General features: G+C 39.2%; 1 protein-coding gene across 1 annotated transcript in view; it reads right to left on the bottom strand.

Annotated features, from left to right (window-relative positions):
* Cpne3 (copine 3) overlaps positions 1-13772 on the bottom strand; it is a 59224-nt gene that overhangs the window by 32022 nt on the left and 13430 nt on the right. The window contains exons 2-6 of the mRNA XM_075966902.1: positions 10809-10948; positions 9959-10138; positions 7940-8014; positions 6518-6589; positions 963-1046 (exon numbers count right to left, since the gene is read on the bottom strand). Coding sequence (XP_075823017.1) covers positions 963-1046; positions 6518-6589; positions 7940-8014; positions 9959-10138; positions 10809-10940 — 543 coding nt within the window. The 5' untranslated portion in view covers positions 10941-10948. The remainder of the gene's footprint in view (positions 1-962; positions 1047-6517; positions 6590-7939; positions 8015-9958; positions 10139-10808; positions 10949-13772) is intronic.

Below are 13772 nucleotides of genomic sequence, written 5' to 3'. Positions count from 1 at the left end.
CCTGACATCATCAGCACTGTGCAGTCTAAACACCATGAAAATTGAACATATGGAACACTCTTGACATAATGTTTGATGTGGATCTAGTTGTGAGAAAAAAACACAAGAATCCACGCTACTCTCAGTAATTCAAGCTGTACTATGGCATGAAAGTATAGGCAGGTAAAAATAAGCTTATAACTGGCAGCCAATTGGAAAATGTAAAATCTGAGCCTACCCTTGAACCTAGACAAGACACATCTATATAAAATGTGCTTGACACCGAAGAAATCTAAGCATGAATGGCACTCAGAATTGCAGTAGTAAATCAATGGTAATTTCCTTAGGTACAGTGATATAGCATGCCCTTATTCTTTTGAGGCAAGGTCTCACTATGTAGGCCTGGCTGGCCTGGAAGTTAATTTGTAGACAAAGGTAGTTCATAGGGATCTGTGTGCCTCCAGAGTACTGAGATTAAAAGTGTGTATCCTCACTCCTGGTTGCCTTTACTTCTGAAAGTACCTATGTAACATTTAAAGGGAACTAAGATGCTTGTAGTTTACATCAGGATGACTTTCCAAAATAGAAATAAATTGTCTAAGTGTGAGCGTGAGTATGAGATAGAGAAAACAAGCAAGAACACATTTAGTATTCTTTAAACAATTTAAAGTTTTCCAAAAATGAAAATAAGCATGGCAGTGTGTCTTTTTTAAGAAAAAAGAGTAAGCAAATGAGTATACTGATGTATCTCTGGTTGCATATATACTTGAATTAAAATGAATATTATCCCTGAGTTTGAGGCCAACCTGGTGTACACTGTAAGTTCCAGAACAGGCAAGGTTATGTGGAAAGACCATGTTCCAAATTTAAAAACACACACACACACACACACACACATATAGAGAGAGAGAAGAGGGTTAAAATTCTTACTATAATAATGCCAAAGAAAACAACTATTCTACTTTTAGAATTCAAGTACTTACCTCTGTTCGGTGAACCATCAGCCAGTTGCCATCTGATGTCTGTTTGTGAAACTCCAAGTATGGATCTGACTTTCCAAACAGATCCTATATTTAAACAAACAACTTTCACTCTCTTATTAAACCCTGTGTGAACACACCTTATACGTGATTATATATATATATATATATATATATATATATATATATATATATATGTAACTTCACAGGTCCAACTCCATAATGCAGATATACTGGTTGCAAATATCAATCCCAACATCTCTAATGCTAACTTAAAAATGTGTAGAAATATACTAGGGATGAATATTAAGGCAATTGTGATGAATAATCCTGCATATCAAAAACATGGTACTTTAAAATATGTTGATAAAATGTGTTTTTGCTTATGTCAGCACTTTAAGTTTCTATTCACATAGTATTAAACACAAAAATATACCCCAAACATTAATCATATCAACTCTATGACAGACATGGCAGTTAGCCATGGGAAGGGAGACTAGAAGGTCTTAATACCCTTTCCAGGGTCACATACTTTATTAAGCGATAGATTTGGGCTTTAACGTTGTATCTCTTCCTTCCATATCTGACTCCCTTTCATCAATTCTAACCAAATCTTTTTCTTCACACAAAGGAGCAGAGGTAGATACAGAGAATACAGCAGAAATCAAAAGCACAAACTGTATCTTCTCTACCTCTATACCACACCACAGTATTCCTATACAAGGCTTAGGCACAGTGAGGTCTCTAAAGTGTTTATTCCTTGTCTTCATCACATGCAGATAAAATACTGTCATGATGTATAATCTACTTCATACAGTTAAATCCAGCCATATGCTGATCTTCTGCTTATCTTCATTTTGAAACATACATATTGCTATGTATGTATGTATTGAAACATACATGTTATTTAGTGTTTTTAAAAGTAGATGGCACTTCTTAATACCTCAAGTAATACATATAGATTTATCACTGTACTGAAGGTTTATTTAGTCTTGAACCAGCCTTAGTATTTAATTAAGGCCTAAGTTAAAGTTGGAAAGATTGCTCAGTCGTTAAGAACACCTGCAGCTCTTTTAGACGTCCCTGGTTCAGTTCCCAGCACCCACATCAGGCAGCTCTAACGACTGATAACTTCAGTTCCAGGGATCCAACTCCCTATTCTTCATCTGTGGGTACCAGGAATAAACAAGGTGCACAAACACATATGTAGGCACTCAAGTTGTACACATAAATAAAAACAAAATAAAATCTTTTTATTTAAAGACTTATGATAGAACTATTTCTCTTTTGAACAAGTTTAATGTCAAACAAATAACATATTTGGTACAGTGAAAAATAATACAACTAGTTTTTTAACCTTATCTCTAAGAATCTTAAGTCAATGAAAGAAATTTTTTGTGCTCTTATTTTCTACAACTGATAAGAGTCTTAACATGTAAGTTAACTTTAAAAAGAACACATTACATGCTTTGTGACTTATATAAAAATAATCCCATGGGAAAGGCAAAGCATGCATTCTTAATAGATAGCATTTTGAAGGTCAAAAAGCAGTTCTTGTTTAAAGTTCGTTAACTTGTCCATATTAATACTAATGCAAAAGGTAAAGATTCTTGACTGACACCTAGGATATGGTAAAGTAAAAAAATGGAATGAAAGAAGCATGTGTCAAACACAGTCCAAGAATGGAGACAAGCGAGGGAATTCTGAGTGCTTGTGAGAAAGCTCCAAGAAAACAAAACAAGAGTCTTGTGACCTCAGTTTCTTCAAAAACACAGAATTGTTCTTGGAATGTGTTTTTTTACTCCTCCCAGGTAGAGCAGATAGAAGTGAGTTGACTTCAGGTGTTGTTATTCATATGAGTTTATGGAAAATCATGTTTTTGCTACATGTGGCTTGTCCTTATGATTGAGAGCCTTACTTACATGATTTTTCTTAAGCCTCAGAGTATAAATAGTCTGATGCTCTGAATAATGTTGGTTTTTGAATTTTTTCTGCCTCATTTTTAAGTCCTACTCTCTCAGGTTCACACCGCCAACTGGAGCAGTAAATAGTATGTACCTCCTGAACTAGATTACTTAAGGGCTAGGAGTAGACAACATAAATATAAGCCCAATTACAATTATGCAAATATATAGAGAATATGGACAAACATACAAGTACACGTATGTGTAAACTCCTATGTGTATAGGTATGTTCACATATGTATAAGTTTGTGCACATTATGTATGTATGTGCACATACACATATGTAAAATCTTAGTGCTTATGAAGTTAAAGTCACAAAATATAAACGTTTGAAAATATTGTTTATAGGAAAACCAAGAACAGAGCAAAACAGAAAGATTTAGAAAGAGAAACTAAATCTCTTGGATATACTTTGTTTTACAGATTTAGTTTGAAATCACAGGACTTTAGAGACAGGTGTTACCTGCTTCCTGAGTGTCAAGTCTACAAGTATTGCGCCACACTTGATTAAATTACAGTGTAACCATTCTTTCTCTCTGTGTATGTGGTGATGAAGACTATACCAGAGCTATAACAGACCAGGCAAACATTCCACCGCTGAACCATACCCCAATTTTTACATGATTTTAAATCAAAGCTTTTTTTAAGCAATCCCTAATAATAAGTACAAAATGAAATTGTATGTCACTGTGATAGAGATTAATTATTTCATTAAAATGTAAGAATTTAACTCCACCTGAGTGGAATACATATCCCTCAGCTCACACTGTAGTTCAAGAACTGTTACTTATACCATTGATACTTTGTTCTGAAATAAGTAGTAAGTAAAAACAATATGTGATTGTGTTAATATCATTAAGAATTATGATTTTTAGCATAAGAGAAAAGAGGTAGAATAACAAGAGAAGTAAATCCCTGTGAGTGTGTATATGAATTGTAAATATTTGTGTAAATTATGATTTAGTTCTTTTTATTTTTGAGATCAGGCCTAACTACATAGTCAAACTGGTCTCAAACTCAGAGCCTCCTGCCTCAGCTATCTGAGTGCTGGTTTTACTCAAAACAAAAAAATTGCCAGGCATCAGGCATACTAGCACATGCTTTTAACTCAGCACTTGGGAGGCAGAGTCAGGAAGAGTTCTGTGAGCTTGAGGCCAGCCTGGTTTACATAGTGAGTTCCTGGATGACATAAAGAGACCCTGCATCAAAACAAATAAAGAAACAAACAACATTCCTATCAGCATGGTGGCTCACAGCTATAATCTCAGTTCTTGGGAGACAGAAGCAGGAGGACTGTCATGAGTTTGAAGTAAATAAAAAAAAAAAAAGCTAGAAAAAATTTAAAAACCAGTGGGGGCAGGGAGCTGGAGACAAAATGGCTGAACAGTTAGGACACTTGCTGTGCAGCCATGGACCAGAGTTAGGATCCCAGCATACAAGTCAGGCCTCACAGATTGTAACTCTAGATCTGAGGGATCCAATACCACATGTGCACAGACAGGCAGATAAATTCACACACCCACACACAATTAACCTTAGGTACTTTCTCCACAAAACTAATCTTTAATTTCTCTGGATCTGTATACTAAAAGAGCCTAGAAACAAACCATGAGTGATAGTGATAGAAATGGTAAGAGCCCCTCTTCCCCAGCGTGGTCCCGAACGCACAGCCACTAAAAGGAGACCAGGCTCCTTTTAAAGTCCCAGTCTGGAGCAAAATTTACGTAAAATTAACTTTGAATACCATGTCACCTGATGGATAAGGGGACTATCTACAGATTCTTCTTTGTACCAAAGGGTCTCCAACATAAGGCTGAGAGTGGGATAATTTGAATATCAACCAAAATTCTCTTGTTGTAGCAATTATTAATGGTTAAATCTATGAGTTTGTAGTTACTTAAAGAATAAAATAAAACAACAAAATTAGCAGTCATATCTGGAGGATGCTAGGGAACCAACTTATTCAGGAAAAAAGATGTATACAAAAGATATCAAATGTTTTGTCTTTCCCGTATAGAACATACTTCAATGATAAATAATCAACAGACAAATACTGGGGCTGGATAGATGGTTCAGCACTTAAGTGTACTTGTTACCCTTACAGAGGACCCAGGTTCAATTTCCAGCACTCATGTGACTCACAACCACTCATAACTCCAGTTCCTGGGGGAACTGAACATCTCTTCTAATCACCACAGGCTTCATGCACACACAGTGCACACACATAGGCAAAAAAAATACATGCATAAAATAAAATAAACAAATCTCATAACACACCACTCAAGTAAGAGAGAGAGAGAGAGAGAGAGAGAGAGAGAGAGAGAGAGAGAGAGAGAAGTATTTACTTTGGGGAAATGTCTCTCTATAGAAACATTCTTACTAAGAAATGAAGCTCTGGTAGAGTAATACCAATGTTTCGCAGACCTGTAAGATAATATATGCAGGGAGCTATCATCAATAGGCATCAAAATCACCGAAACTTTTAACTCAGTATTAAGCACCTGGTGGAGTGACACATCACAACTGATGAAAATTAGCAATTCAAGATATCATCAGACAAGCTCACTGAAATCAGGAAAGAGAGAATAAACCAAGAGAAATGATGCCACAAGGATTTATTTAGTCCTATGTTGAATGTACAGACTTCTACAGGAAAAAGGAATCTGTTTCCTAAATGGATGGACAGATGAATGGATGCGGGTGGAGAAGGAAGGAAGAAGGAAGTGAGGGACAGAAAGCAAGAAAAGAAAGACATAACAAAGAATTTATAGATCAAAAATTATCTTAACAGGTATTTTAAATAATTACACTTTAAAGGGTCTTTATAAACAAACCAAAATATTCCTGCTCAAAATGACATGGTGTCTGGGAGGAGGAACAAATGTTAGGGATAGGATATAGAACATGATATTTGTTGCATTTTTTTGTTTTTGTTTTCGTTTTGTTTTTTAAGACAGGGTTTTTCTCTCTGTAGCTCTCTCTGGCTGTACTGGAACTCACTCTGTAGACCAGGTTGGCCTCAAACTCACATAGATCCGCCTGCCTCTGACTCCTATGTGCTGGAATTAGAGGCAGACCCACCCGGCTGTTATATGTTAATTTTTAAAGCCCCTGGAAACTGGTCTTAAGACACTTTCACATTAAATTCTACGATAAACAAAAATGGTAAAGAACACTGTATACCATGGCATATTCAGTATTGAAATGCAAAAGGATTAACTGATTTATAATTAATATTAATAAGCCACAGGTTTTTTGCTTCCCCCCAGAGGTTATTAAAATACTTTCTGGAACTTACAGTAACATTAATGCTTATATTCTTTTAATCTTTAAATGCATCTTCATGAAAAAGCTAAAGGGAAATAGGTGCTGTTTAAGCATACCTGGTAGGGGGAGAGGGAGGGAGGAAGGGCAGGAGAGAGGGAGGGAGACAGAAAGAAAGAGAGAAGGAGGGACGGGGAGAAAAGGAAAGAGGGGGGAGAAAGGAGAATGCTATGTTCAGATGAACAGTTCATGCTAACTGTATTGTTATCTCAAAAGGGAATCAGTGCTTGGGATAAAAACTTATGTCTTTGCGAAATACACAAAACCTACCTTATTATCCAGTTTTCTGGCTTCCATTTCAAACAATACCACTCTGTTATCCTTAATTTCTTCTGCTGAAATCTACAAATACATAAGTCATTGAAAGACTGTGAAGCACTCATGAATTAAGTACTTTATTTTTATTTTATTTTACTTTATTTTATTTGCAGTACAGGCAATTGAATCTAGATCACAGCCCAAGTCAGGCAAGCATCTTACCATTGACAGAAGTCTCTTTTAAAATGCAGCTCCTCAGCCAGCATACCTCAGCAGGGCTGAGGTATGCAGATATTATTACAGTGTGTTTGTAAACATACTTCCACTGTGGATACGGTCAAGAATGTTCAAAAATAAAAGTAATCACCAGTCAGGCAGTGGTGGTGCACGCCTTTAATCCCAGCACTCGGGAGGCAGAGGCAGGTGGATCTCTGTGAGTTTGAGATCAGCCTGGTCTACAAGAGCTAGTTCCAGGACAGGTTCCAAAGCTACAGAGAAACCCTGTCTTAAAAAAAAAAAAAAAAAAAACAAAAAACAGTAATAACCAGACACCCCTCCCCCCCAAAAAATGTGGTTCTCTAAAACTAAATATTCCATAGAACACAAAACCAACGAAAATTCTGCACACGTTGAGAGGGAAGAATAAATACTTTCTAGAGAACTGTAAACTGGAATATGAGCCTAGCGCTTTCCATTCAGTGTAACTGGAAGAGTCACTCTACCCTAAGTCAGATCCCAGGCTATCTCACCTATCTTGGTTTTCAGCCTCCACTATAGCAAGGTTCAAAAACAGAAAAAATAAAGGGCTAAGGCTAAGAACGGCCGCTCTCGGTGGAATCCTTAGTAAAAGAGAAGACTTATATGATCTGAAGTGAAACCAGTGTCTTAACTATTGATCTGGAGTTTGACCAAGTCAACCCTCTCAACAGTCTAAATACTCATGTGCTTCTGGAAATCTAAGAGACACAGCTGCTGAGATAAATGTACTTGACAACTGTAGTTACCAGGCTTCCATGTCACAGAACACACCACCATGCCTGGATAAGACTAATTTCAATGGCCATGTTATAACATCCATTTAGAATAAAACCCGTCATGGAAGTTTCGGTCATGGTAGGAGGACCATGTTTCCTTTGCAGAGAGCCGTTTACCAAGACTTTTCTCTCTAACTTATGAACTGACACACTCATGGAAGAAGAGGTGCACCTGACCTTGACGGACAACTTAAAAAAACTGAAGGGAGGAATTCCTACAATTCATTTTTTTCTTCTGTTAACAAGACAGTTTTCACTTCTGGTGACTACTAGGCCAGGGTGACTGAAATTGCAATGTTCAGGATCAACTGGTCAGGCAGGGCTATAGATTGTGTGTTATGCATCGTCTTATCAGACTTAATAGACTATGTCTTGAAGCAAAAGATTATATTATCTTTACCGTAATACTTCCTTTCCCTGCAGGTCTGCCATTTTTGAGCACCAGTGGTCGAGTTAGCTTCTTACTGGAAACAACCTGTCAAAAGCAGAAAGTAATACTTCATCACGTGAGTTGCCGTACGCATAACTTAAAAAAAAAAGAAGTTGAATATAAAGTTCACTTAAAGTCATCAGAAAGAGTTAACATTAAAACTACACCCCTTAAAAACATTTAAAATGCATTTCCACATTTAAAACCCATTTGAAAAGATTTCGAAGAGCTTCACTCCGGCAGCTATTATTGCCCTACCCTTTAGGTTGTTCACTTATTTCTTACGACTTTAGTGCCTTCCTCAGAATGGAAAAAAACAGTACATATTTTCATCTTCTACACAAAACACTGGGCTGAAAAACCCCTGAAGGTAAAGGTGGGCCAGAATACTCAATAACTGTGATTTAATTTCTCAACTGACACAGAACTTTGATATGCAGCTTCTAGAAAATATCACATTGCTTAAAATGATAAAGTATGTCGAGGCTCTTTGAAATTGTCTCTCAAATTCATTAGAATTTTGGTTATATTGTGATTTTTATTCTGCAATTAATAAATATGCCTCTACTTATTTTTTAAAATACTACTCATAAACAATATAACTGATCAGTTCCATGTTACCCTTGACACATGAAAACTAGTAGGACTGCCGAATAAATCAAACCTAGAAAACAAACCCAGAAAAGCAACTCTGAAGAATAACTGCCACTCGGAGAAAATTAAATAACTCTAATTTCTCTGTGTTTTTCTCAATATATACAAATAATCATCATCTTTCTACATAAATCAGAGATAGGAGCAAAAGGACAAACCACTATGTGCTCATAATATACTAAGACATAAAATAAGACAACTAAAGAATAAAATGACCAACGGACAGTGCTAGCCCAGGAAGGGCTCTAAGAAGTCTAAGGTGCCACTGAAGGCTTATGGGGGAAGAGAGTTAAACAGTAAAGGCTCTAAGAAGTCTAAGGTGCCACTGAAGGCTTATGGGGGAAGAGAGTTAAACAGGAAAGGCTCTAAGAAGTCTAAGGTGCCACTGAAGGCTTATGGGGGAAGAGAGTTAAACAGGAAAGGCTCTAAGAAGTCTAAGGTGCCACTGAAGGCTTATGAGGGAAGAGAGTTAAATGACACACGTAAGGTGCTGGAAAGAAGAGAGCAGAGGAAAGGGTAGTAGTAGCAAAGTTACAGTTATGAAGTAGCAACAAAATAATTTTATAGTTGGCAGTCACAACTTGAGGAACTGAATTAAAGGGTCACGGCATTAGGAAGGTTGAGAACCACGGCTCTAGCTAGAATCTCACTGGAGTTGCCCTGGAAGGTACAAAAACCTAATGCAACTATTGTCCAAGAGATCTATTATAGACTTACCAACTTTAAAAATTATACTAACAACTTGTGGTAGATTAAATAAGAATGGCCCTCATAGGCTCATATATCTGATACTTTGGCCATTAGGGAGTAATGCTACTTTGACAGAGATTAGGAGGTATGGCCTTGTTGGACTAGGTGTGGTCTTGTGGGAAAAAGTGTGTCACTGGGGGTAAACTTTGGGGGTTTAAATGCTCAAGCCAGGGTGTGTCTCTCTCATCCTGCTGAGTGTGGATCCTGATGTAGAACTCGGGCTACCTCTCCAGCACATCTTCCTGCATGCTGCCATGCTTCCCGTTATGGTGATAATGGACTAAACCTCTGAACTCTAAGCAAGCCCCAATTAAATGTTTCCCTATATAGGAGTTGCTGTGATCACGGTGTCTCTTCACAGCAACAGAACACTGATTAAGACACAATGTTTATCAAAAACACTCAACTCTTTGGCTTAAAATCTACACAAAATACCTGGGTGTGAAGGTACATACCTGTAATCACAACACTCTGGAGGCTGGAGGTTACCATAAGTTAAAGTCCACACATAGCAAGCATGAGGCCAACCTCTGCTATATAGAGAGATTTTACAAAAAGTAAAGGTAGCAAAAACTAAATACTCACTTGTCCAAGAGTGACTTCACATTCTCCTAAGAAGTCATCATCACTCAGTTCAATAGTTTTGTTGTCGATATCATAAATTCCAAATTTCAGTTTCTGAACCACTTCAAAGTAGTAATCAATAATAAATGTCTTAGAAAATTTGGGATTCAAAGAATTCTTAATCCTTTCTGTCCGTTCAACCTGTACTCACCCCAAAAACACAAGAAAAGCTTTTTTTCAGATCCAAGAAGTACTTAGATATTTCAACATCTTTATTTAATAATTATAGTTATACATAAGAATGAAGGCCAAAGGAATTTCTCTTTTTAAAATTCGCGTATGTGCACATGCGTGGGGCATACATTTGCAGAGGTCAGCTGAAAACTGGAGTCAGTTCATACTACCATGTGGATTCTTGGGATCAAACACAAATTGTTTTGTCTGGTCATCTAGCCATCAGGCCGTATCACTGGCTATTTACCACTTATATTTTGGAAATTTCTCTATGAACATGAGGAATTGTGCCATCAATGACAAATTTGTACAAAAATACACTAACATAAGATGGTGCAGTGCTGTTGCTTGTTGATGTGTAAGGGTTTTTCCTCTGCATTTATATCTGTGCATCACATGGGTGCAGTGCCTGCAAAAGCCAGAAGGGGGTGTCAAATCCTCAAGAATGGAGGTTACAGGTAGTTGAACTACCATGTGGGTGCTGAGAACAGATCCCAGGTCATCTGGAAGATTAGCCTGGGCTCTTAACCGCTAAGTTATCTCCCCAGTTATACAGTATTATTTTTAACATAAAAAACTTTTAACATTGTAAAAAAAGCCACGTGAACTGTTTTTCACCTAAGTTATATAATATTACCTCATACCACTGTTGACCACTTGTGCTCAAAAACAGCACACACAAAGGATCCGACTTTGATGTTACATCTTTATCCAAAAGGTTGTCACAGGAAACATTTAGCTCCACCTTCGTGACACACTGGGCAGCCATGTCTTGAGCTGTTGGGAGAACCAATGAGAAACAGTATCTTTAAGAAGCATGCTCACTCTTAATGAGATAGCTGAATTCCTAATGCAAGCCTTCAGCCGGGACTTACTGAGCAGCTCTGCTAAAATGAGATTGTAGTTCCAGCCGCCAGAGGATGGGGGTGTTTAGTAGTTTAATTCAGTGATAATTTATTCTTCCACTGAGTAAAGCCTGTTTATGACCTAGCAGTAAAACATACCTTTCAATATAGCTACTGATATGCATTAATCCTCTGCTTACACTATGTACAAAATATAGTGGTGAACTGTTGTGTTGTTTAGAGCTGATTCCGATAACAACCTCTCAAACTTAAACATCTTTATCAAGTGTCCCCTGAGACCCTCTCCTGGGACAGGCTGACTCCTCACTCCAGTGACAAGGAGAAATGCTTAAGGGTATTAAAACCATTCCATCCTTACAAACAGCTAGAAAGCAAATCTTACCAACAGCTACTGCATTTATCCTACAATATAAAAAACAAACAAACAAGCAAAAAACGTAGATGAGGATGAGAAGTCACAGGTCAAACATGGAGATGTTCTTCCTGAACTTTCAACTGGAGACGCCACCAGGACAGGTTCCATAGGCCTTCACTACTCATTCTAATAGATGTTGTGTATGTCCAGACTGAAAAGGTTCTGCTATTTGTCTGTTTCTTCTATCTATGTTTTTTTATTTAGTTTCAAAAGCTTTATAGATAAGATATACAATAAACTTTTTAAAAAGAATATAAATGTAATTTTCTGCTGCAAATTCTTTTTTTTTGTTTATTTTTTTTTAGTTGTTGCAAAAAAAAATTTCCCTCCCCCTCCTTGTACAAATAGCCCCCTCCCCCCACTCCCCTCTCCCTCTCCCCCTCCCTCCCACTCCATTCCAGCTCCCTCTCAACAATGAAGAGCCTTCCAGATTCCCTGCCCTGCGGAGAGTCCAAGGTCCTCCCACTTCTATCCAGGACCAGGAAGGTGAGCATCCAAACATGCTAGGCTCCCACAAAGCCAGTTTATGTATTAGGATCGAAACCTAGTGCCATTGTCCTTGGCTTCTCATCAGCCTTCATTGTCCACCACGTTCAGAAAGTCTGGATCATCCCATGCTTATTTCTATCTATGTTTTTTAAAGTGCAACTTGGGCATCATCTCTAGATGACTCCAATGAGAATGCTCCACAAACAACATTCAGCAAACTGAATGGCTTGCCAAGAAATACCAATTAGTCTAACTTTCCCAGCTTTAACCGCCAAATAAAATACATTAAGGTATTTAATGAGGGTGGGGCAGAGCACTTGATGGGGGCTGGCGTTGAGAAAGTTACGTAGACTGCTTGGTGGCACAAGCTTTTAATCCCAGGACTTGGTAGGCAAAGGCAGGCAGATCTCCAAATTCAAGGCCAGCCTGAGTTCCAGAACAGTCAGGGCTCTAAGGAGAGAGACTTTGTTTTGAAAAAAAAATCCAGGAAAAGGGAAGGTAGGAAAGCCCAGAGTACCAAGGGTGAAGGAAAAGGGAGGGTAGGAAAGCCCAGAGTACCAAGGGTGAAGGAAAAGGGAGGGTAGGAAAGCCCAGAGTACCGAGGGTGAAGGAAAAGGGAGGGTAGGAAAGCCCAGAGTACCAAGGGTGAAGGAAAAGGGAGGGTAGGAAAGCCCAGAGTACCGAGGGTGAAGGAAAAGGGAGGGTAGGAAAGTCCTGAGTACCGAGGGTGAAGGAAAAGGGAGGGTAGGAAAGTCCTGAGTACCGAGGGTGAAGGAAAAGGGAGGGTAGGAAAGTCCTGAGTACCGAGGGTGAAGGAAAAGGGAGGGTAGGAAAGTCCTGAGTACCGAGGGTGAAGGAAAAGGGAGGGTAGGAAAGTCCTGAGTACCGAGGGTGAAGGAAAAGGGAGGGTAGGAAAGTTCTGAGTACCGAGGGTGAAGGAAAAGGGAGGGTAGGAAAGTCCTGAGTACCGAGGGTGAAGGAAAAGGGAGGGTAGGAAAGCCCAGAGTACCGAGGGTGAAGGAAAAGGGAGGGTAGGAAAGCCCAGAGTACCGAGGGTGAAGGAAAAGGGAGGGTAGGAAAGCCCAGAGTACCAAGGGTGAAGGAAAAGGGAGGGTAGGAAAGCCCAGAGTACCGAGGGTGAAGGAAAAGGGAGGGTAGGAAAGCCCAGAGTACCGAGGGTGAAGGAAAAGGGAGGGTAGGAAAGTCCTGAGTACCGAGGGTGAAGGAAAAGGGAGGGTAGGAAAGTCCTGAGTACCGAGGGTGAAGGAAAAGGGAGGGTAGGAAAGTCCTGAGTACCGAGGGTGAAGGAAAAGGGAGGGTAGGAAAGTCCTGAGTACCGAGGGTGAAGGAAAAGGGAGGGTAGGAAAGTCCTGAGTACCGAGGGTGAAGGAAAAGGGAGGGGTAGGAAAGCCCAGAGTACCGAGGGTGAAGGAAAAGGGAGGGGTAGGAAAGCCCAGAGTACCGAGGGTGAAGGAAAAGGGAGGGTAGGAAAGTCCTGAGTACCGAGGGTGAAGGAAAAGGGAGGGTAGGAAAGTCCTGAGTACCGAGGGTGAAGGAAAAGGGAGGGTAGGAAAGTCCTGAGTACCGAGGGTGAAGGAAAAGGGAGGGTAGGAAAGTCCTGAGTACCGAGGGTGAAGGAAAAGGGAGGGTAGGAAAGTCCTGAGTACCGAGGGTGAAGGAAAAGGGAGGGTAGGAAAGCCCAGAGTACCAAGGGTGAAGGAAAAGGGAGGGGTAGGAAAGCCCAGAGTACCGAGGGTGAAGGAAAAGGGAGGGGTAGGAAAGTCCTGAGTACCGAGGGTGAAGGAAAAGGGAGGGTAGGAAAGTCCTGAGT

Source organism: Microtus pennsylvanicus, chromosome 3 (genome assembly GCF_037038515.1).
Source record: "Microtus pennsylvanicus isolate mMicPen1 chromosome 3, mMicPen1.hap1, whole genome shotgun sequence".
In the NCBI taxonomy this organism is placed as follows: domain Eukaryota; kingdom Metazoa; phylum Chordata; class Mammalia; order Rodentia; family Cricetidae; genus Microtus; species Microtus pennsylvanicus.
Note: the sequence above shows the minus strand (reverse complement) of the source record. Positions and strands in the feature narration are given on the sequence as shown.